Below are 24,627 nucleotides of genomic sequence, written 5' to 3'. Positions count from 1 at the left end.
AAACAGAGGCTGGAATCTTCCTAATGACTTCAGCTGGTACAGCCATGGATTAATTTATGCCAGTAAAAGTATCCTTTGGAACACTGAGGAAGGAGGCACCCAATACCTCCTTGGGCAATGGCTTCCCTGGGGTGTACAGTGGAAGACAGATCATGCCAGGAGCAGCTTCCCTGATCCAAGCAGCCACTGACTGGCCATGGGAAGGGGATGGCATTGGGAGATCTCTGCTGCACCATATCTTCCTCTCCTGGACCTCCTGCATCCTTCCAACCCAGTCCTCTGGCATTTACACTTTGCCAGACAGAATATTGGCCACACAGAAAGACAAAGCTTCAAACTGAATGATCAGCCAGGTTGTTTCTTAAGAACTAGCTATATGTACATGCAGCTTCAACAGGCCAGTGAATGCATTCAGCCACCTCTACGCCACTAGCTAGTCAGATCACTGTTGATAACCCCACCTGTGTGGGAGCAGTGGTGTCATTCAAAATAACTAGCATCCAGTTCAGTACCCAGCTCTCCACCACACCTCTGGAGGATTCAATTCTCTCCTTCTGGCCCTCTCGCCTCTCTGTCCTCCTCTTCCTCTACTTTGCTATTCCTGATTCCCTTTTAACTTACCAGCCTTCACGTCTCTTAACAATTGTAACAACTGATTCTGGTGAATGTGCAAACAAGCTGAATGACACTACTATTTGGGAGTAAGCAAAAAGAATCAGTTAGGAATAGACAGGCACCGCTTACATGGAGCCTTACTATGAAATTAGTCTTTATAAACTCAGGAACAATAGATGTAGCTCTTCATACAGGTAGACATGTAGCTCTTCATACAGGTAGAGATATACATGCTTCCCTGTGTTTCTGAATCCTAGGCTCTAAAACCTCTTAAGCTATTTGGTGTCAGGGACCAGCAGGGATTTTTCCCAGTGTTCTAGGGACTGGCACCATGGACCCCAGTAACAGGGAATCAACAAGCTAAGCCCTCTACCTGAAAATCTGGACCAACAAGACTCGTATATAGTAGAGCCTCCTCAGAAATCATCAATCTGGTATGATCAGGTACTAAGAAATATTGAGAGCAACTGTCGTTGAACTCTCAGAAATAACAACGGTTGCATGCAATCTATTCTGTGCTGACCTCCTTAGAAGCAAGTTGTATTTGGTGATTCACACTGAGTTTAAGAGTCTTTATATATAAGATGGTTCAATTATATTGGACAGGAAAGGCATCCCCCCCCCAAAGTACCTGGAGAAAGTCAACATTAATGACAACCTACTGCTTCTTTACCTTAAAGACAATTCTGTGGTCACTGACACAATACTGCACCAATTGTTTGCAACTGCCTCTTTCTTTCTGGACAATCACCACAGACAAAGCCAATGGCTTGCAGACTGAAACTGGCCCACTGACATCCTACACTGATATATCCCTTCAGTATGAAATGCCACAAAGGCTGCAAGACTTACCACATCTTTAAATGCCCCAAGCATGGCTGCTGTGACTATGCCAAGAAACAATCCAATGATGTTCAAGACAGTAGAAGACCAAAGCAGACGATACAAGTGAACCACATCTTGACAGCTGTTCACACCAAGGAACTCATAGTAGCTGGTTGAATGTTCTGAGCTGATGAGAGAAGGGTTTTTTCATCAGCAGCAAATTTACATGGTATTCTTCTTCCTGCCACTGTGACCAAAGCCCTTCCTCCCCCCTGAAGCTGCTGCATACAGCTGTTCCATGCTTCACAGGGAGTGGGCAGGATTGGAAAAGCATCAGGCTATGTTCATGTAGCCAGATGCAAAATGATTACAACAGTGCTAAGACACTCGGGAGACCTCAGCAGATCTTAGCATTAATGTAATAATTTGGTGTCTTGCTTTGAGGACATAGCCAGATAGTTCTCTTATCCCCAATCATTCTCCACAAGGCCCAGAAAGGTCATGTGCAGGAGCTTCAGAGGCTGTATGGTAAGTCCAGGGGGTGTCATATACTTCAGCTTAGTGTAGGTCCACATGCAGAACTACTATGGTATGTTGAACCATACAGGATCACAGCCAACATGTGCAACGTACAGAATAAGTTTAATGGTTGGTGAAGCTTTAACTCCTGTGTTTCAGCATTCTGGAGACTGCAGTTTACTGCCTATCAGAGAGGATGAGTTAGAAATTCAAAACTAAAATATTAAATAATTGCTGATACTCAGTGCATGCAAAACCAATGTCTCCTTGCCTGACTTGCCTCAGCCCACCTTAACAGCCAGCAGTCATTTTGGCAAAGGAGGTCTGCTCAACTGCCGGTGGGTGCAAAAAAGAAAAAAAGATGTTTCTAACTCCCTCCCACCAGTGAGGAAGACTGAAACAAAGAATTGTGAGGAGGATTTGTTCTTGATTGGTAGGAGAGGGCTGAAAATGTCCTCCTCGCATCCTGATCAGCAGCTGAACATATCTCCTTCACCTGATGCAGCTGCTAGCTGTTAAGGTTGGCCAGAGAGTATTTATGTAGTTTTACACTAAGATGACATTTTTTTTTCTCAAAAGAGCTGTTATAAATCCATAACTCTGTGTTTCAAATCCATAACTGTAAATACAGAATGCCGACAATTAAAATAAATTTTGATGATTATATCTGAGCAGTGGCCCAAGTAAGCAAAGACAAATGTCTGAGTAAAATCTGGGTTGACTGTAAAGCCAAAAGCTTGGTAGAAAGTTAAAGTGATTAGTTTTTCTATGACAACAAACTTTGCAATGCTACTTTCAGCTGGCTCCTCTCCCCACCTTTTGATCTGTTACAGAACATGACATTTCTCATACTAGTTCTGGCATGCGTATCTGTGAGGGAGGATGTTTGGGATAAAAGCATGCAGAGCAAGCAAAAATAAAAATTGCCAGTAGTTGCCTTTTCCACACTGAGTGTGTGCTTAGTAACACACCATCTGAATTGCAATAGAAGAGGCCAAACTGATGTACTATACTGGCTCACCCAATTGGGTTTCTATTGGAGTGCTAGCTAATGCTGCCGAGAAGCTTTATTGTTCTTGATTCCAGCATTTATGGAGAATATTATAAATGCATGCCTGTGGGAAGGAATATGCAGTGAATAGGAAGACAATTCCTCCTCCTCCTCCTTCCTATCTGCTGGAAGAACATTCATAGGATTACATCAGATTGTTTTCCTTCAGGAGCTGAAGAGGCAAATTGTAGACTGGCAGGAGCTTTCTAACCAGCTTCTCTCCATAGGTACTTACTTTTCACAATTGTACAAATCACAGCAGTAGCATGTGTTACTTTTCACTTTCAACTGACACTTGCTGTTTAAGGTGTAACATGTCACCTGAAAGAAGAATTGAAACCAAAAGAGTTTTATTCTGGCTAGTAGACATTCTGGACACTAGTTCAGATGCAAACTCTATCATCAAGTGTGTTTTGCCCTGAATTAACAGTATATTTGGCACCCCCAGTGCCGTTTTTGTGGTCCTTGGGGTAAAAAATAAATGCTGCTCCAAAATGCCTTCTAAGGGATGTGGAGGACATTTCTACCATGTTTAGAAGGTGCCAGGACTCCCATAGGAAACAGCATTTTTACAAATCCCCCCCCCTCCCAAACATTTTGTATTTAAGAAGAATGTAAAGGGAACAGAAGCACAGAACTACATATGAAGGACAGTATGAGGATAGTCCCACCAATGGCACTCCCTTTCTGCCATGGTTGGGTTGTGTGCTCCTGTGAGCAAAAACTGCTATGCTGACAGCAGCAGTGCTGCTAGTAGTGTCTTCCATGTTGGACAGTTTCTTACTGAAGAGACAGACAAAATGTGCCAAACAGCAACTGAAGAGCAGCAGTAGTGATGGGGTGACACTGGAGACAGATCTCTCACAGCCAAAAGAAGTGGCACCATAGCGATGCAGAGGGAAGCACAGTAAAGGCTTTTAGACTTTAGACACAAAAGACTTTGATGTGTTTTACACAAAAACTTATGATGGGACAATCCAAAATGAAACAAGAGATAGTGCCAGAAAATGAGACTCCCAGGGCAGATGGCACCCAAAGAGATACTGGAATATAGCAGAGGACAACTACAACTAGCACTATGGCTAATGAGGCAACTAAATACATGCCAAAAGGACAGTTAGCTGTTGATGTGCACTGAAGTGAAAGGAAAGTCTGAAGCTACACAACACACATATTATAGGAACATGGAACATCAGAAGCATGAATTGCTAGATATAGTAAAACAAGAAACAGAAAGTACAAACATTGCAATACTTGGGGTGAGTGAGGTAAAGTGAACAAGAATGGGACATCTTAAATCAGGAAATGAAACTCTAAAAAGAAATGAGGGGGTGTTAATAGTGAAGAGAGAAATACCAAAAGCAGTCAATGGATATACTGCAGTCTGAACAAATCATATCAATAATATTTCAGGGAAAGCCCATCAGTAGAAGGATACGCAAATGTTATGCTGCAACTACAGAAGCAGAAGAAGAAGAAACTGAAAGATTTTATGCTGGAGTCCAGGATGAAATTAATTACACACCAAACCCAGACTTCTTATTAAGCATCGGTGACTGGAATACAAAAATAGGAAACAGATCAGAATCAAAGATTGTAGGAAAATTTGGCCTAGGATCAAGAAATTAAGCAGGAACCTGCCTGACTGAATTTTGCAAGACTAACAATTTGTCCATTGCAAACACATTTTTGAAGCAACACATGAGGAGACCGTATAAATGGACATCACCAGATGGCTAATAGAGAAATCAATCATGACAAAATTGGAAGCAAAGGATGAAGAAGCTCCACTCTCTGAAAAAACAAGACCATGAGCAGATTGTGGCACCAACATGAACTACTATTATTCAAAATTCAAAATTAGAGTAAAGTTAAAGAAGAACAATAAATCAACCCAAAAAACATCCCGCTAATTTTTACAGATAATATGAAAAATAGATTTGTACTATTAAGCCTAATTAACTGCGAGCCATACACTATTGTAGCCAAAAAGAAAGAGAGGCCTCAGTGGATGGCAATTAAGAACAGATAAGAAGCAAAAGTAAAATGTGACAGAAATAGGTTCAGAACCTGGAATGTAACTGTTCAGTGACTTTTGTGCAAGGACAAGAACAATATAATAGCCAATGCAGAGAATATGGAGAAATGGCAGGGCTATGGAGGACAGAGTGACTTGGAGCTCTCTCATTCATAGGGCTGCCATAAATTGAACTTGACTTGATGGCAGCTAACAACAAATGAAAATAAAGGTTGAAAATGAGCACAAATTGACCAAAACTGAACAAAAGTCCCTAGCCCAACCATTTCTTGAATAAGTGTATAAAAAAACTCCACATAGCTTTCTGTTTACATGAACAGAGAGATAATTCAATGTGTAGAAACTAATTCAGGTATCAAAAAAAAAAAAAAAACCTTTCACGTAAATGGGGAAAGCAGCTAATAAAAAAGTTTATAGATTGAAAAGAGAACACACAAGGTTCTGGTTGAGAAATGGCCTTATCTACAAGAGGCAGTATCTCTCTAAAATATGCTGTTAGTTGTTGATTAAAGTCAAAATAATATACAATTTATTTGGAAATTATGTGCATTCATGAAGCTCATATGTTTGCCTTAAGCCAACATGTTGGCTGTAGTGAGTTTAGCAAATCTGATTTAGCTCAACAGTGCCACCTAATGTGTCTCAGTTTGACTCTCTGGTTAATCCCAAGTAAACACATATCCTGGATTCTCAATAAACATCCAGAACATAAGTTTTTTTCACAATGCTGGAGCTAGCAGACCAAAGCTAGCAGACCAATTTTTGAGCCAATAGTTTTTTTGCAGGAGGGGGGAGTATGTCTGTCTTCATTCAGACAGAGGATTGTTTTAATACATCTTAAAAATAAACTCTCCAAATGACATTTATATGTGCCACTGGAAATCTTCTAGAAACACAGGGTTCTCCTTATTTACATGGACTTTTCTTGCTGAAAAGCTTGTAACATCTGTTACAGTCATTTAGGTTGCTTTGTGATCTTCAGTGTGAAAGATGTGAGAACTCTGAGTATGATTTATATGACTTTGAGATATATTAGTCACACTTTGAAAACAGTGTACATATACTTTGGCTAAGATCAACGTGGTATATCAGAAAATAGTTTCAAAAATTTTCCTCCATGTGAAAAGTAGTTTTCCAGTAGTATGTCCTTTGTATTTTAATTCAACAAGAATAATAACAGTTGATATTTACATTTATTTTTGCATGTTTAGTAGTCCTCTTCTGTGTTTCAGTAGCCACACTAAGTCTTTTCATGCCTTGGTTATTATATAATTTAATCCATTCAGCAGTTCATTGTGAGTTTTGAGATTTTTGTTTGATTGTTTGTTTGTTTGTTTGTTTGGCAAAAGCAGTGGAATAAAATAACGTTTCCATGAAAAATCTATCAACTACTCATGGTTTCTATGGAAAATTTGTTTTTGGTAAATGGAGTGAAATACAGAATGATACATCTCTCTTTTTAGTTTCTCTTTTTTAACAGAGAAAGGAAGAGGGAAATAAGAAAAAATGCCTGAAAATAGAGTCAAGGTTCATTTAGACAGGAATTCAGACTTTAAATACCCAAAGCCATGATAGATTTTCAGATCTATCATTTAAAAGTGTTGTGACTATCCCTAGCTTAGATCAGCAAAAAATAATACCTAAGATCAAGCACAAGCCTATATGGCTCAGTGTAGATTTACTAGGTTGAGCTGTATATCACCTCCAGATCTACTCTATAGCCTCTGAAGCCTCCACCCTCCATGTGCCTCCTGGACAGCAGTTTGGATCAGCACCTTATTATGTCCCTATAAGCCAAGGGTGAACAAAGTGTGGCCTGCAGGCTGCATGTGACCTGCACAGGGTTGTTTTCATGCTTCCTCAGGGCCTTCCCAGAGGTCAACTATTATTATTTATTTATTTTGCAAGATAAATACTCTGAAATGCTCTAAAATTAGCTCTGGGGGTACAGAAGGCATTGCCTCTGAATCTGAAAACTTTATCAAATGTGCACTGTGCTGATTCTCTTGAAGGGGAAGGAATTATGTGGTTCCAAAATGGCCAATGTGAATGGCTTGTATTGACTATTTGTACCAGTACTGTAAGACCTGAAAGACAGATAGTATGGGGGAGGGCTGAAGTGATAGAAATAGGTCCATCTTAGCATAAGTGAGGAAAATGAAGCCATTTAACATTTACTGTGAGATTAAATTTGAAATGGCATTAGCCTTTCATTTTTGCAGAATTTATTAATAGTGGCTGGCTTATGTATAAGATTTGGAGCCAATGTTGAGGCACACTGATGAGATATCCTAAGCACAGCACTGATGAGATGTCTTATGTGGGCAGATGAACTGCCCCTACTACCGCAAAAGACTTGCTATACTGGATCTGTTTCATACATATATGAATTTAACATATTGCTCATGTAATGTAACTGTCTACTGCAAAAGGAGGCAGCCTTTTCAGCTACATGATGCTTGCTCTGAGTGGCATGCCTACAGATGTACACACATACACACATCATAGCAATCCTGTATTCTTACAGTGAGGAAGTGGAGTAATTAGAGTAGCGGAGTCTCCTTTAGAGCCAGTGTGGCATAGCGGTTTGAGTGATGGACTGCAACTCTGGAGATCAGGGTTTGAATCAAGGATCACTTTGGGCAAGTCACACTTTCTCAGCCTCAGGAAAAGGCAATAGCAAATCTTGGCAAGAAACTCCAGTGACAGGCTTGCCTTAGGGTTGCCATAAGTCAGAAACAACTTGAAGGCACACAATAACAATCTCCTTTTTTGGAGGGTTTTTAACTGAGGCTGGATGGCCATTTATTGGATGCGCTTTGATTGTGTATTCCTGCATGACAGGGGGGTTGGACTGGCTGGCCTTTGGGATCTCTTCCAACTCTTTCTAATTTCTCTTCATAGCCTTCTCTGGTGTGATATAGATCATTCTTCCCTTGCAGCTAAAATAGCAGCAGGTAAAGAGAAATCTATAACATTGGCAGGGATGAAATGTGATGATGGCTAGGCATGCAAGGGCACACAGAAGAACCTACACATCAGTGTTATTTGCAATAACTGTTCTCATATGTTATTTCTGAGTTATGAAAAGATGACCAATGACCCATTTCTGACTTTCTGCAAGATGTGCCATTTCAGTTTCAATTCTGCTTGATTTCCCTTTTTGTTTCTTGTAATCACCATGCTGGCATTTCCCTTTACTGACAAATACTATACATCTGACATAAGTCTTTGCATTGGGCACTACAGAAAGAAAATCCATTTTGTCTTTCAAAAGAGTAAGTTAATGTACAAAGCAAAGTTGTGTGGGGGGAAAATTATACATCAAGAGATGATACCTAAATTCAGCAACCAAACGTGCAAGTTTCAATTTGTTTGATTTAAAAAACAAAACAATGGAGATGCAGGATTTGAAGACTTAATTATGAGGAATACAGTATGATTTAGAACAGAATTGGTTTGGCAGCAAGTGTTAGGAGAGCTGGGCTTTTCAGTTGTGCACTTTTTTTGTGGTTCCATCCCTAGGCTACTATTTATGCAATTGCTTGTGAAACTAGTTGCGCATTAGATCTGCTTAGTACAGAACTAGGAGTCCAAAAGTGTAGAATAATTGGCACAAGTAAAAATGGATACTGGCCAGGGACTGGGAAAGATAGGAACAGTGACTATAAAGCAGCAATAGGAACAAAAACAGGATATTGGTTACAAATTAGGAAAATCACCATTCAGATATAGGGAATCCTATCCACTGTCCTCTGAATGGAGACTTCAGCAAAGGGCAAAAGGTTTGCTCATTAAAGTAAGACAAAACTGAAAATTCTCAGAATGCCAAATTGTACTGGTTTTGAGGTTTGCATTGCAATTCTTCCAATGTTTAGAGCAAATAAAAAGCTAAGGATAAGTAACAGGAACCCTTGAAGCTTCATTATACTGAGTTAGACACCTGAAGTAACTCTTCAGGGTTTCAGGCACAATTCTTCCCTGGCACTAAATAAAGAGCCCAGGACATGAACATGACCTCGTCTGCATGCAAAGCATGCACTTTACCACAGAGCTACTACCCACCTACATTTCTTTGAACAGGCTTAGAGCTGCCACAGATAGTTGTTTTGTATGTGGATATGGCACTTGAACACAAAATACCAACCCACAAGTCATACCTGAGTTATGCCCATCTATACATAAAGCTTAACTCTTTCAAAATGTGCTCAACTAGGCATCTTTTAAAATGCAAACATAATTTTGTGGAAGGACTGGATTTCCTACCTGCATATATTTTTAAGTAGACAACAGCTAAAAATACACGTTTATACAAGCATACATGTACGAACTGGCATCCAATTCGGGATACAAGTGTGATTAAGTCTACATATTCAAGAACTCTTCATACTGAAGGCCAAAAAGTCATCATTGTTTACTGGACGTATTCTGCTGATATTGGTGGAGCAAAGTTGCACAGACAGCATGTTCTGTGCCTTGACTCTGCATGTTGTGAATAGTTTGTTTTCTGCTGCTCCACAGACTAGGCCAAAGGTCTATGGATTCAAACTACAAGAAAAAAGATTCCACCTAAACATTAAGAACTTCCTGTTCCTGACATTAAGAGGATGACCATCTTTCAGGAATACTTTGGTTGTGTCTTCCTGTATGGCATGGGATTGAACTGGATGGCCCTTGTGATCTCTTCCAACTCTATGATTTTATGATTGTATACCCAGGGCATCTATTTTATACTCATTTTAAGCAATTAATTGGCTAATATGATCTGGGGATATGTTAATTCACAATCTTAACATGGAAACAGTGGAATCTGGAATTGTAACTCAGCACTCTCAAAATCTCAGGTTAAGTATTCCTTAAAACAAATAAAATGCAAGTTCATAGTCCTCAGGGGTTCAAGTGCAGGTTTGAAAGTCAAAAACATCAGATTTCAGATAGTATGATAGGGTGCCCAGAAGGATTCCCTGTAGTCTCAAAGTGAAATATCTGGACCCTGCAGAGATCTTTTCCCTTTCCCATTCCCTTGTAGAAGTGGGGAAAATATGCAAACCTATGCAAATATAATTAATATATATAAGTGTTACATCACACAAATCACAATTTTTAATGTGGATTTTAGATCACTACTTGGGGTTTTATTTCTGTTGCACAACTGCACAGGAGATTCCATTCTTTTGTATGTATGTTCTACATAAAATGTACAATACAAGGAACAAAAATGTTTCTTCAGTTTAAGATTTCAATCAGAATTCCATTTGCACATGATTACTCCTAGTCTTGGCTGCTGAACAACAACCAAAGTCTGAATATAGAATACATTCTTGGACTATGTCAGTTCATTACAATGGAAAGTTTTGGTTGGGGTGGGAGGAAAGCAAAGTACACAAAAATTAATATAACCTGAGTACATATGACAATGTGCTACTTAACAAAAACATCCACATTAAAAAATAGCTTCACCTAATGCCAAGGACCATTATGCAAAAAGAATGGAATGAGAATAGTTTTGATTCCAAAGCAAATACGCTTGTTACAAATAAAATATCCAAGCTGTGTGTGTTTGGAAAATGAATCCTCAAGGGATAGAGTGCTGCAATTAGAAGGCATTTCTGCTTCTGGTCACCTTGATAGGAGCTTTCCCATTTATGAACTACAGATTGAATAAACTACATCCATTTACCTCTGTTTGGTAGGCATCATATAAGAATCCTACTCCACTTGAGTAATACTGACATCTTTTATTATATAAGGGCCTAGGCTCCTGCAAAAAGAAGAAGAAAGACAATTACAACAATTTTAAAGCCTTACCAACACTGCAAAAAACCTAACTTCATTTCCTCCCCACACTCCTCTCAAGCTCACTGCCAACTTTTCAGTTATGAAGTCCATTTAGGTCATTAGACAGCCGTGAAATACTCTACCATATGTTTCCTTTCTAGCAAACATTTCTTGGCTGGGAAGCAAGTTAGTACTGGTTGTATGTTGCAAGAAAGATTATGTGCACTGGAAAAATAAAGAAATATCACTGGATCCCAGAATGGTCTTCCCTAAACAGTAAGGGCTACACCAATTTGGTGAGGGTAGCTTCCTTCCCCCATAATGCAGCTTATCACATTCAGCATTCCTCAACCCTGAGGAAGAGAAGGGATGCCCACTTCTGCCAGTTACATGCATCTAAATCTGGAGCCAACCCTATATATTTTTTTATTCTGTTGGGGAGAGAAAAACTTTACTTGTTGATCAATAGTCCCATAAGGAACCAAAATGAGTTGAAACAGGCATAGTTCCCCACCCTTATCTCTTCAGACCGAAGACTTGAGGATACTTGCCACTTATCAACTAACCTGGATTCTGCCTGGGATTATGTTATTACCTTCTAGCCATCTAGGCATCCAATTTGTGATGGTGGTTAAAACCAGACAGGCAGAGTTAGCATCAACACGACACTTAAGCATTCTTAAATATTGGAATATCAGGATTTTTCTATGGGATAAGGAACAGACTATTGGGTAATCCTTTACAATATTTATGATATGCAATCTTAAATATAAAAACATATACATTCCTCTTAAAGAAAAACACAGACATGACTTTCATCACACTACATTACATGGCATTTATGGCAGCATACATTCATTACAATTCATCATATGGCCATTAAGATGTTATACTTATATAGGGACTGAAACTTTGTATCTCTTCACCTCTTTAACTGGCTTTTAAAATAATTATTACATAGATGAACATGACCATCGTAAACAATATGACTTAGCCATTTATCCATCATCATCAAGTTATTGCATAATTTTCATACTGTCTGTTACTGCACAGTAACAGTCATAAAGACCTTCACATGTACAGAATTTTGTCCATTGTATCATTATCAGTAACCCTTTATCCATCAAGGAATACAATCCTATTCATTGCTACACATCTCTAAACAGGCATCAATGAATATACAGGCATCCAAGGGTCAAGAGTCTTAGCAGGATCAATGACATTTCTATAATAATTTATAACAAACATCCTTTATAATCATAATGGGAAATATATCTATTTTAGGATAGCCTAGATGTTTCTTCCCAGTACTATCTTTTAGCATGTCTTGGCAGTTTATCAGTTATCAGGAACACAGCTGTCATGAATAGTGTTCTTCATATGGTGCAAACTGCAAGGAAGTCTAGCCTGCTAGCTCTATCTTGGCTCCTTTTATTTTCTCTCTTGTCTTGTCCAGACTATCAGCTGTCCAATCAAAACAAAGCTGCTAACTGTTGCTCATTTATGATATTCAATCAAAGCAGACATCTCAAGATATGACTTCACTTTTGGTACACTTGGGATCTTTGGCTTCTAGCCATCCTAAGTGCACTAGCTATTACATCTGCTACAAAGTTATTTTCAGTTACATCTGCTCACATCTCACAGTGTTGTTAGAAGTGCCAACATTCTCATCCCTTATCTTATTTAAATTCTAGTAGGCAATTTGCCCAGACTAAAACTACCACTGGTTTCACAATAATAAACACAACTACATCTAGCCTTCTGCAGTATAGGTCTGGGGTTCCCGCTGCTATAGGTTATACTAGGTTACTCTACACTTCACTGATAGATTCTCAGGCCTCAAAATGGGCAACCAAATAAGCCTGGACTGTAACAGAGTAGCACAATGCGCTTTTGGTATAAGCTTCAAAACCTGATGGAATTTCCTGGAAAGTTATAATATTAGTGTGCCAGAAAGTCACTGTTAACACTAACATGTCAGCCTAATGAGGATGCTCTTGGCCAGTTTATCATATATCTTTTTGCTTCCCAGCCTGCATACAGCACATTCCAAAAAACCCTCCACCAGTCATATGGTCATCCATCCACCCTGGCTTTACACATTTACACAGACACACACTTTATATACCATGATATTCTCAAGAAACAAAAGTTCTTGGAGACTGGAGGATGCTTCTCACACACTCAGATTTGCAAGAGCTGTTACCATCTACTGCCCACTCCTGCCCCATTTTTCATCTGAGAATAAATTGAAGAGGCAGGTGGCATATTGGTGTTGCTGCCTCTGAAACTCCAGCAGCCCCAGTCATTCCAGACAGGACACAGGCAGGAAGGATGCCCAAATCCAGCCCTTTCCTTGGACCTGAAATGAGAACTGATATGTTTCCAAAGGGGGTCCTGGTTTTGGAATCATTCCAGGGCTCCAACCACCTTCATCCATTCTTAAAATTATAAACAAATAAATGTAATCTTCCTGCAGGTACTGCTGTGCATGGGGGATGGGGGTAGCCTCGGACTCTGCCTTCAGTTTGATACCTACTTCAGCTTAAAGCAGGGGTAGGCAACCCTTTTGAGCTGGGGGCCGGGTTGCTGTCCCTCAGACAACAGGGGGGCCGAAGCCAAAAAATAAATAATTAAATAAATTTTGCAAAATTAAATAAATAAATAAACTGGGACAAATGTAGGACAAAATTTTCAAATGGAGGGCACTTTTTTAAATAAAAAATGGAGGACATGCGAAAAATTTGCTGATTTTTTAAAAAATGTTAAGATAAATGCATGTTTCTGAGGCTTCTATAAACAATTGCCCCACCATGCCCCTTGTGCGAGACGCCAAAGGCCCCGGCAGCAATCGGCAGCAGGACCGGGCTGGGGCCGGTCCCAAGGCCTCGCCGGGCCGCATCCGGCCCGCGGGCCACAGGTTACCTACCCCTGGCTTAAAGGTTTGGACTGACATTGCATGACACCTCAAGTTGACTGGTGACAGGCCAGCTTTCTCTTTCTAAAGACTTGGATGCCTTGTTCATCAACTATAATGGGAGAAACAACAAACAGCTATAAAATCGATTTTTATTTTTGACAGCACTACATGAAATTTGCAAACAAACAGCCCTTTTTGAGGAGATGAAGCCTGCCAAATATTAGGCACTGTTGCTTTTTTTTATTAACTGGGGGCGGGGGGGGAATCAACTAAAAAGGAAAAAAAATGGAAGACTGTATAAGTATATGTATATATATATATATATATATGCTGGATATTGTTAATTTTTCTGCTGGCGTGTGTGTATGTGTTTAATGATGCATGTTTAATCTGATTTTAATTTTTTATTGTTTAATCTTGTTTTAACTTTGTATCTTGTGGATTTTTAAAAATGTATTTTTAACTGTTAAAAGCCTCTCTGAGTCCTGATCTGGAGAACAAGCAGGACAGAAATAAATATAATAGCAACAACAACACTTTTTGGATTTAGTTCTGCCCACCCCTGATTTTGGACCCGTCCACAACCAGCATATTAGCTGGTTAACCAGATGATAGCTCTTGACCGAAAGCAAGAGTGCCCACTCCGGAAAAAAAATGAATTTCTCCAAATTTTTCAAAACTTTGTGTTTTGTAGGTGTACTATTTTCAAATTTATGAATTTAATCAAACACATTTTGGGGATGCACTAATGTAATCACAAGCTTCTAAAGGTACAGATTTCTAATTGGAAATTGCATTTGGGTTTGCATTCAGGCCCAAGAGGAGCAAACTGGATGAATTCCAGAAAAAAAATTGAACTGAAATAAAATGCTTCCCTGCCCCTAGCCATGTGACTGAACTGTACTGGTGTGAGATATTGCAGCAAACCTTCTCGCTCTCACTCATTTAGCCAGTGACTAACAGCAACTCTAGCCCAGAAATAATTGGCAAACTGAAGACCTCTCCTATGGATGCTGCACGGACATTTCTCACTACACCACACTCACTCTAACCTAAATTTTGTTTCTTTTTTAAAACTTTTAGCTTAATTCAACCCAAAATCAGGCATGTATGTATTTTAAAGTGTTAACATAGATGGCATAAACACCATAAAGGCACCAGAGCCCATCTGATCTTGGAAGCTAATCAGGGTCACCCCAGTTAATATTTGGATTGGAGACACCAAGGAATACCAGGTGCTGTAGGCTATATTTCAGAGAAAGAACTGGTAAAACCACCTCTGAGCATTCCTTGCCTAAGAAAAGCCTGTGATATTCATGAGGTCGCCATAAGTCATGACTTGAAGGCAACACACAGACAGGACATGGTTTCAATGTTAGAAAGATCATGTCTGCCCTCTAGAGGGAACTAGATGTATCCCGTTTCATCAGTTAAAAGGTAAAAGGGGACAGAGAAGCTTATAGTTGCTAAACAAAATATTCAAACCCATTTAAGAGGCAATGAATCCTAACAAAAATTCTACATAGTAGGTGAGTTGCAACATGCTAAAGTTGTCAAACTGGAAAATAATGGCTGGTTGAAGAAGAATAATTTGGCTTCTCCAGACATTTGTATTAGTTTTTCACCACACATTGCTATGCAAGTTCCTCCCAGAGACATGAGTATAGAACTTAGGCCTGGGAATGAATGACCCTTCAGACGCTGTTGCACTATAACTTGCACTATCATTCACCATTATTTACACTGCCTAGGGCTGATGAGAGATGCACTCCAATAATATTTGGCAAGCCACATATGGCACCAGGCAAGTGAGCAATAAATCATAAGATAAGCAGTGATTCAGTTTCCAGTGGACGACTTAAAATAGGGCTTGCAAACATTTGGTCCTCCGGACGTTGTACTGCAGCTCTTCTAATATCTTACCATTGGCTAGTGCTGATGGGAATTGCAGCCAGCAACAGCTGGAAGGCCACATGTTCTCCATGCCTAACTTAGAACATGCTGGGGCTTCCCCCGTCCCCCCGAGAATCCTGGATGAAATGGAGTGTAATTGACTTTTTAAGTAAAACTGTACATTTAGGTTTATTCACACATAATAGTTGCAATTCACTTTGAAGACATCCTGATCATATACTCTTGACTTATTGATGGACCCTGTGCATGTTAGTTTAAACAAAAAGCAGACCACAGAAGAGTAAAGACAGCCCTCTGCCACTGCTTGGGGTACAGATCATTACCAGCTGAATTTACCTTTGGCATTGGCTGACCTCATAGTAAGCTCTTCCATTTGCTTAACCTTTCACTTATTGATTTTTAATTTAGTTTAATTTTAATTTCTTGGCTCTGTCTCTTCAATGCAGGAATATGGATCTGGTTATTCCTACAACAGAGCATTGTTATTTAGGATCTGTGTATTGTTTTGCTCATGCTGGATCTGAATTATGAGACAATCCCACAAGAACCAGGAAGTATTTGGATATGCTGTGCCTGGAACTTGAGGGTGTGTAGATATTAGTTAGATTTGAGAATTGCCTTTCCATCAAAATATCCACATTTTTTCTATATGTACTCTCCACTGTGAGAACCAGTGTAGTGTCAAGATGTGAGTGTTGAACTGGGGCAGTAGGAGACCAGGGTTTAAATCCCCCCCAGTCATAAAAACTTGGGCAAGTCACACTCTCTCAACCTCAGAGGAAAGGCAAAGACAACCTCCCTCTGCCAAGAAAACCCCATGACTTTAGGAATGCCCATAAAGTAAGAAAATGCTTGAAGGCACACAACAACAATAACTCTGTATGCTCCACTATTCCAGTAGCAGATACAGATACCTTTCCATATACTGCTCTATATTGGGTCATATGTCCATATGAAAATTATACTCATCCAGCAGTATACTAAAGCCAATAACTGGAACATCTATTCCAGTCAGATCACAGTGTACTGCTCTAAGATCAGATAGGGATGTGGGGGTGGATAATCAGAGCTCCTCATGGGAATTATGATTGCTTTCATGCTCTCAGTATCTTTTTTGGGGCTAGAAAATCTACTCTGTGCATCTGCTACACTTTCTTTCATGGGAGTAGGTGAAAAAAAGGGGGGATGGAAGCTCTTCACTTTTAACATTGTAAAAGCACCACAAATAATATAAACTGACCAAAAGTGAGTGTACAAGTATCAGTGAAGTACTGTAATTTCTGCTAGACCAACTTCTCAGCTGATTTATTATGGCACTGAACATATCTGCTCCTGAGTTGAAAAATATAATAATTTTTAGAACAGATTTTTAACATTTACAAAGGTGCCATAAAGTCTTCTTAATGACTTTACATCCCTCTACATGCATGTTTCTTATTTATACATCCAAATATTATATTAATGTTGTTGTTAAGTGACCTTGAGCCGACCTTGACTCATGGTGAACCTGCAGATGAGACTACTTCAAGACCCACTGACCTCTTCTGCTCTACTCAGGCCCTACAGGCTCAGACTTGTGTCCCCTCTGATTGAGTCCATACATCTGGCAAGTAGTCTCCCCTAATTCGTCTGCTTTCTATCTTTCCTAGAATTATTGTCTTTTCTAATGAATTGTGCCTTCTTATGATGTGGCCAAAATATGACAGCCTCAATTAGGTCATCTTGGCTTCTAGGTAGAGTTTAAACTTGATGTGTTCAAGAACCCATTTGTTTGTCTTCTTGGCCATCCATGGTATCCTTAGCACTCTTTTCCAGCACCACATCTCAAATTTATTCATTTTCTTTCTATATCCTTTCTTCACTGTCCAGCTCTCATATCTGTTCATGGGGATGGGGAATGCTATGGCTTGGATGATCCTCACTTTAGTGTTCAGAGTTATCTCTGTCCAGGAAAGTCTGGGGATGGCACACCAGTCAGAGCTTGTGCTAAGCACTCCAAACCCCAGAGTCCACTTGTGCCTCCAATGACAAGAGACAGATCTGGGAGTACTCCCCAACTATGTGCCTGCTCCTTTAGGGGGAATAAAACCCCGTCCAGGGCAGGTCATTCAACCAGTTCCCAGATTTGAGAACCATCAATTTACAGACCTCCATCTTAGAATCTAGCTCTGTTAACTGGCTCCCATCAAGCCTATTATACCATTCAGGCACTGGTCCAGCATTTGCACAAACTCCAATGCGATGTAGTACTGAGGCATATGATGGAACCCTGCAGCACCCCACAACTTGAAGCCATGAGACTGATCAGGAATCCCCCAACACTACTCTCTGGAACTGGACCTATAGATAGGAGTGGAGCCACTGTAACACAGTGCTCCCTAATTTCATCTGATGCAGCTGGTCCACTAGGACACCATGATCAGTGGTATCAAAAGCCCCTGAGAGATCCAGGAAGATAAGCAATAGTTTAATATTAACTTTTTGTAATTTTACCCATAGTTTTTAATGCTGTTTTTGTTAACCTTGTTGCTCTTGAGAGTTTAGAAGAATGGTGGGAAATACATCAAACAAAAAAATAAAAACTTTGGCAGCTAAGAATATGTATTTCTTATGTGCACTGATGGAAATCAGTGAAGCCTCATTCTCCTTAACCTAACTTTACACTTTTGTGTCCTGTTAGCAACTTTGTTTTCCAGTAATAAGGTATAAACTGTAGCTATGTTAACCTGTTTATTGTTTAAGAATCATCCAATTTACCCTCCTGTTAATGATAATCTACTATTAATTGAAATGGCCTTGCTGGCAAGATCAGAAGCTGTTTTTACATAGCTCTGTGGGAGTGAGCCACAAAGCTCCCAAGTTACCCTTGGAAGGATGTTATTAATAGTTTAAAAGGAATAGTCAGCACTTCATATAATTAGGCACACATTTTCAAAAAAAGGGTATACCAGGGTAATTGCACATATATTTTAAACAATAAAAATTCAGCCCTGAAATTTGCTTTAATACATCATCACCCCTAATTTAGGCTCTCTTTCAAAAATAAATTTTAAAACTTAAAATAAGTCACATAGCTTTGAACAAAACTATATATATAATAAAATCTAATCCTTGAAAATGAACTAGAGTTACTTTCCCATTAAGAATGATTGGTTCTAATTTCATTTTTTTCAAAATTACCATATGAGTCAGGCAATTATATTAATGACTCATTCAGGATGGAAATGATATTAAAATAATTAACTATGATTTTGCATCATGCAGTACTACAGAAAAAGGCAAATGCTTCCACCATTTCCCTCTAGGGTGTCTTGCTAATTTAATTGAAGGGACACATTGCATATTACTGAAAACAATTTCTTATTACCTTACTATTTATCAAGGGAACAGTCTATTTTTACAGAATGGTAATAAAAAGTGTTATTTTACAGAACTGGTTTTTCCTAAAATACCTTAATATGTTTCAATGGGAAAATAATGGTTTATGTAAGAAAGGAGAAAGACAGTGTGGTATAGTGGTTTGGGTGCTGGACTATGACTCCGGAGACCAGGGTTCAAATCCCCACTCAGCCTTGCAGCATGTAGTTGTGCATTTTGGTTTGTCCAATAAAGGTATCATTGTTTGGATGTTATTGGATTTGCTATATGGCCAACACAGCTACCCCTAGATGTTTTTGGGGGGGATCTTAGAGGGTGATAAAGGCAAAGCCCCTCTGAATAAATCTTGCCAAGAAAACCTCATGATAGAGCCATCTTAAGGTCCAATAAGTAGGAAACATAACTCCAATACCATTACTCCCTCCACTTCCCTGTCCCTTTTAGCCATTTTAAATTGATAAAGAAACATGTGTGTTTCAAAAGTTAGCACTCAGAATTTTGTTTCCTTTTGGTAGACCTAATAAAGGTATTGCCACGATATAGACTTTGGAATTTGTGTCAACATTATCTACTCGTATATTTCTATGACTGTATGTGTTTAAGCCTCTTGCTGAACAAAATGATGCACAACACCTAGGAAAGATAAGAGGTACAATGGGCCCTTTGTATACGCGGAGGACTAGTTCCAGACACACACATCAGGCATATGGCAAAAAATGTGGGACCTCCCACTCACATGCGATTGTAACATCTGGGGCTTGCCATCCACATAAGCTTAAAGCTGCGGATGGCAAGCCCACACATGCGGCAGGCGCACTGTATTATTTGTTGTTAACTGCTGTCAAGTCGACTTGGACTTATGGTGGCCCCTTGAATGAGAGACCTCCAAGTCACCCTATCAACAACATTGCTCAGCCTCTTGCCCTGAGTATATGTTATGCATGATGACAATCAAATGCTGTGCCACACCCTTTTTTTTTTTTTTTTTTTTTTTTATGGAACAGTTCATAGTTGTTCATGATGCACACAATCAAATGTTTCGGTATAATCTGTAAAGCACAGGCTGACTTTCTTCTGAAATTCTTTGGTGAGCTCCATAATCCAATGTATGTTCATAATGTGATCCCTAGTGCCTCTTCCTTCCCTGAATCTAAGGGCCTGTACAGACAGGCCAAAATAAAGCTGCTTTGGGTCACTTTAGAGTATGCTATTTAAATGATGCATGTGTCCTAAGAGGCCAAAAACTGCACCAAAGACATGTTCCAGTCCTGAGGACTGAAGCGCAGCTTCTGGCCTCTTAAGATGCATGTGTCATTTAAACAGCATACCTCCAAAGTGACCCAAAGCAGCTTTATTTTGGTCTGTCTGTACGGGCCCTAACTTGGAAAGGAGTTACCATACATGGTAAACATCTTTGTTGTAGACGTCTGAGCATCACTTAGCATGCATGGGAAATTAATGAAATTATAATGTGGTTACCATAATCCATGGTGTCCCTCTTTCTTCGGGACTCGAATGTGTATTGAGCATTTCCAGTCTGTGGGCCATTGTTTTGTTTTCCATATTTGTTGATAGATTTTAGTTAGAACTAGAGTAGATTCTGTTTCTGTAGAGTGGAGCAGCTCTATTGATGAGCCATCTATTCCTGCTGATTTATTTCTTCCAAGTCCTCTGACTGTAGGGTCCATTTCACTTTCTAAAACTGGAGGTTTGTCTTCATTTGGGTTTTCCTCAAATGAAGTTGTCATCCTTTCATCTCTTTCATATAGTTCTTCTGTGTATTGTTTTCACCATCTTTTATTTTCTACTTGGCCATGTAATGTGTTCCCCTGTAAAACATCCCCACTCTTGGTTTCAATTTCTTTTTGATTTCTCAGATGTTGTGGAAGAGGTCTCTTGTTCTTTCTTTTTTGTTGTCACCTTCTATTTCTTTGCATTGATTATGATAGTAGTTTTCCTGTACAGATGTCCTTCAACAATTGCATTCAGGGTTCTGCCTCTATTTCACTTTACTTTTGCTTCTCATCTGTCCTCAACTGCTTGAAGAGTTTCATCTGTCATCCATTAAGGCTTCTCTTTCCTTTTGGCTGCACATAGTTCTTTTTGCATTCTTCCCTGAAAATATCCCTGGCTTCAGCCCAGAGTTCTTTTGTCCCCTGGTCAAGTAAGCTTAATAATGCAAACCTATTTTTCATATTACCTTTAAATTCTACAAGGATGCTCTTTAGGTTGTATTTAGTGTTCTTCTCTAGCTTTACCCTATTTTTTAATATTAGCAGTTGATGGTCTGTGCCACAATCTGCCCCTGGTCTTGTTTTCACAACGAGAATGTTCTCAGACAATCTTCTGATTTCAATTGTGTAGTCTATTTGATTTCTCAACTGGCCATCAGATAATGTCCACGCATAACAGCTTCGTGAGTTGCTTCAAGAATGTATTTCTTGAACAAACTGTTGGCCTTGCAAAATTCAGTTAGTCACTCACCTGTTTCATTTCTTCACCCTAGGGCAAATTTTCTTACAGTCTTTGATTCTGCACTGTTTCCTATTTTTGCATTCCAATTGGCTATGATTAACTAAGTCCTGTTTTGGTGTGTGATCTATTTTCTCCTGGACTCCAGAATCGTTCAGTTTCTTTTTCTGGCTCTGTAGTTGGAGCATAATCTTGGATTAAGGTTATATTGATGGGTTTTTCCTGAAGTCTTTTTGATATGATTTGGTCAGACTTTGCATTATATACTTTGACTGCTTTTGCTAAATCTCTCCTCACTATAAATGCCATCCCATAACTTCTTAGATTTTCCTGAGTAAAATACAGTGTAATTATCTGACTCACAATGACCCATTCCCATCCACTTTAGCTTGTTCACCCCAAGAATTGCAATGTTTGTATCTTCCATTTCTTGTTTTACTATACTGATTCATGCTTCTCACATTCCAAGTGTCTACAATATGTGTTGTCCTGTTTCAAACTTTCCTTTTGCCTCTGAACACATCAACAGCTGTGTGTCCTTTGGGCTTGAGTCCAGTTTCATCATTAGCCACAAGGCATTTTATAGTTGTCCTCTGCTGTCCCACAGTAGTTTCTTGAGTACCTTCTGACCTGGGAGTCTTTTCTTGTGGCACTGTCTCTAGTTTCATTTTGGATTGTCCCAGCATAGGATTTCCATGGTAAAAGATATTCAAAAGAGATTTATCATGCATCCCTCTGTGCAATACTTACAAGAGTTAGCTACAGTGTCTCTGCACTGTCTCTGAGAAATCCTCCATCAGTATCACCCCTCACCACTGCTGCATCTCAGTTGCTGTTTGGCATATTTAGTCTGGCTCCACAGCAAAAGTCTGCCTGACATGAGAGACCCTATTTGTAGCACTGGTGCCATCAGCATGTCGTCTTGCCTCACAGCAGCACACAATCCTATCCCTGTGGAAAAGTAGAGCCATTGGGCTGTCCTCATACTGTCCTCCAAATGTAGTTCTGTGCTTAGGTTCCCTTTACATTCCTTTATTTTAAAAAGCAAGGATTATTACTCTCCTCACCCCATTTACTGAAAATAAGCACAAAGTGTCACTGGTGGACAAGAGGGAGGTATGAACTATCACCATTAGCCAGATGAGATATAAATATTAGGAGTGTCACCATATGAAGTTGCCTGCTTAGTGGCTGTTGGACTGAGGTGAAGTGCCCTTCTCCACCCATATTGGTTACTGAGGACTCTTTTCCGTAAGCCCCATTCTTACAGCAATCAAATCACACTACTAAAAATAAAATGGGAACATTCTGCTTTCAAGGTAGCCATCACTGCACCTCCTCACATTCTTGCAACCTGGGCTGCTGCCGCCATCATGTTCTCTTCCTGACTCTCCCTTAACCCTGCCTCCCTGTCTTATGTCTGATCCAGCATGCCTTTAAAGTTTTTTTTTAATTCCACACTTTCTTTGTGCAATTCTTGAACTCTGCTTCAATGACTGAAGTCAAAAGAAAGAAAAAGAAATAGAAAAAAAAATTAAAGGTATGAAAGATAATCTGGAATAGTGAAAGGGAGAAGAGACATGGGGGAGGAGGGGACACTGACACCACATGACTTGCAATTGTGCAACTGCCCCAGGAGCAACATTTCGCATCTGAGGACTTGCACACTTGCCAGGTCATTGATAATTTACCCCCATTAATGAAAAGGGACAGGTTGAGGACATCGCAGCTACATGTCAGAGGCATTGTTGTGTGATGGGTATGGCCAATGCTGCTTCTTTCCTGGTGTAATCACAATTTAAAATCCATGTGCAATAATGTCCTGAGTAAGCAGAAGGCTAGTGAGATATAAATTAAGCAAACAAGCATGCATACACGGCTTTGATCCGATTTAGCATGCCTCTTCTTAGGTTTTAATATCAACCAATTGTCTATCTGATTTGACATTTCTCCCTGTCCTCAGTTCGTTGTGTATGCACTCGTACATTTGTTCCACTGTTAACTGTACAAATGAATAAATGTGTGGTCTCATAAGGTAGTCTCAACCATGAAAGTATAATACCTATAATCTTCGTCTAATATCAAGTATCACATGACTAATCACTTCTTAATGACTGGCACTACCTTATCCCTTGCTTGGTTTACCCTCTCTGGTTTCTTCTAAAAACTCATGTTACCTCTACCTGCTATCCAGCCACACATTAACATGTTTCTATATTAACATCCAATGGTAGTGGCCTAGGAAAGCACACAATAGTGGGATCCCTGTAATAGGCATGGGAGATTCTCTATTTTACAAGATGTCAATTGCAGATGAACTATGTTTTAAGTGAAGGTGTGTCCCTTGAAAATGTTAATTCTTCCCTTCCTAAACCACAGAAGGAATCATGAGGGATTTCCTTGCTTCCAAGTAAGAGGAATGGGTCACTGTGGAGGGATATATATATATATATATATATATGCGCACATGCAGTTTAGTTTTGTAAAGATATCAAGATTTGCAGTACAAGGTAGCTCTACTGCTAGGTAACAAGATACCTCAAACAAACATGATTCCAGATAATGGATTTCTATAATTTGCTTTTCTTTTCTCTCCTGAACTAACATAATTACAAGCTACTTCCAGATGTATTTATTTCATTTGATTCAGGCATTCTAATTTTTTTGAAAGGTGAAAAGTGGCTTTAAAAACACAAATGCTGGATTGAAGTTAACATAACAAATTATATCTGCATGTATTATGCTTTTTCAGATGAGACAGAGGTACTTTAAATCAAGCCACTTTCACATCAGCTTCTAATTTTGTAAGTGGTCTTCCATAGTACCTTCTATTAAGTGAAGTGTTTTCTCTCTGAATGGAACAAATCATGTCATTATACATCCTTCTATTCTAATAGCTATCTTTCTTTCACAGTAGTGATTCTGCTAAATTTATGCCATCTTCAAATGTAAGAATAAAGACTCCTCCTCTACATGTCATCTTTGCCTTAAACAAATAAAAATGACTTTATTAAAAAGAGAAGACAAATAAATTATTTTATCAATTTTTATTATTACTATTGCAACACAAATAAAATGTCATATTGTTTATTTTAGTTATGATGTACTTGATAA

The 24,627-nt window shown here is 39.2% G+C and overlaps 1 protein-coding gene across 1 annotated transcript in view; it reads right to left on the bottom strand.

Annotated features, from left to right (window-relative positions):
* The window catches only part of TMEM255B (transmembrane protein 255B), a 64,177-nt gene that overhangs the window by 7,857 nt on the left and 31,693 nt on the right, over positions 1 to 24,627 (bottom strand). The window contains exons 5-7 of the mRNA XM_089511332.1: positions 10,729 to 10,809; positions 3,246 to 3,331; positions 1,468 to 1,627 (exon numbers count right to left, since the gene is read on the bottom strand). Coding sequence (XP_089367458.1) covers positions 1,468 to 1,627; positions 3,246 to 3,331; positions 10,729 to 10,809 — 327 coding nt within the window. The remainder of the gene's footprint in view (positions 1 to 1,467; positions 1,628 to 3,245; positions 3,332 to 10,728; positions 10,810 to 24,627) is intronic.

The sequence above is a fragment of the Sceloporus occidentalis genome, unplaced genomic scaffold (genome assembly GCF_023333645.1).
Source record: "Sceloporus occidentalis isolate IW3139 unplaced genomic scaffold, rSceOcc1.0.p SCAF_2, whole genome shotgun sequence".
In the NCBI taxonomy this organism is placed as follows: domain Eukaryota; kingdom Metazoa; phylum Chordata; class Lepidosauria; order Squamata; family Phrynosomatidae; genus Sceloporus; species Sceloporus occidentalis.
The sequence above is the reverse complement of the archived record's forward strand: the minus strand, read 5'-3'. Positions and strand labels throughout refer to the sequence as shown.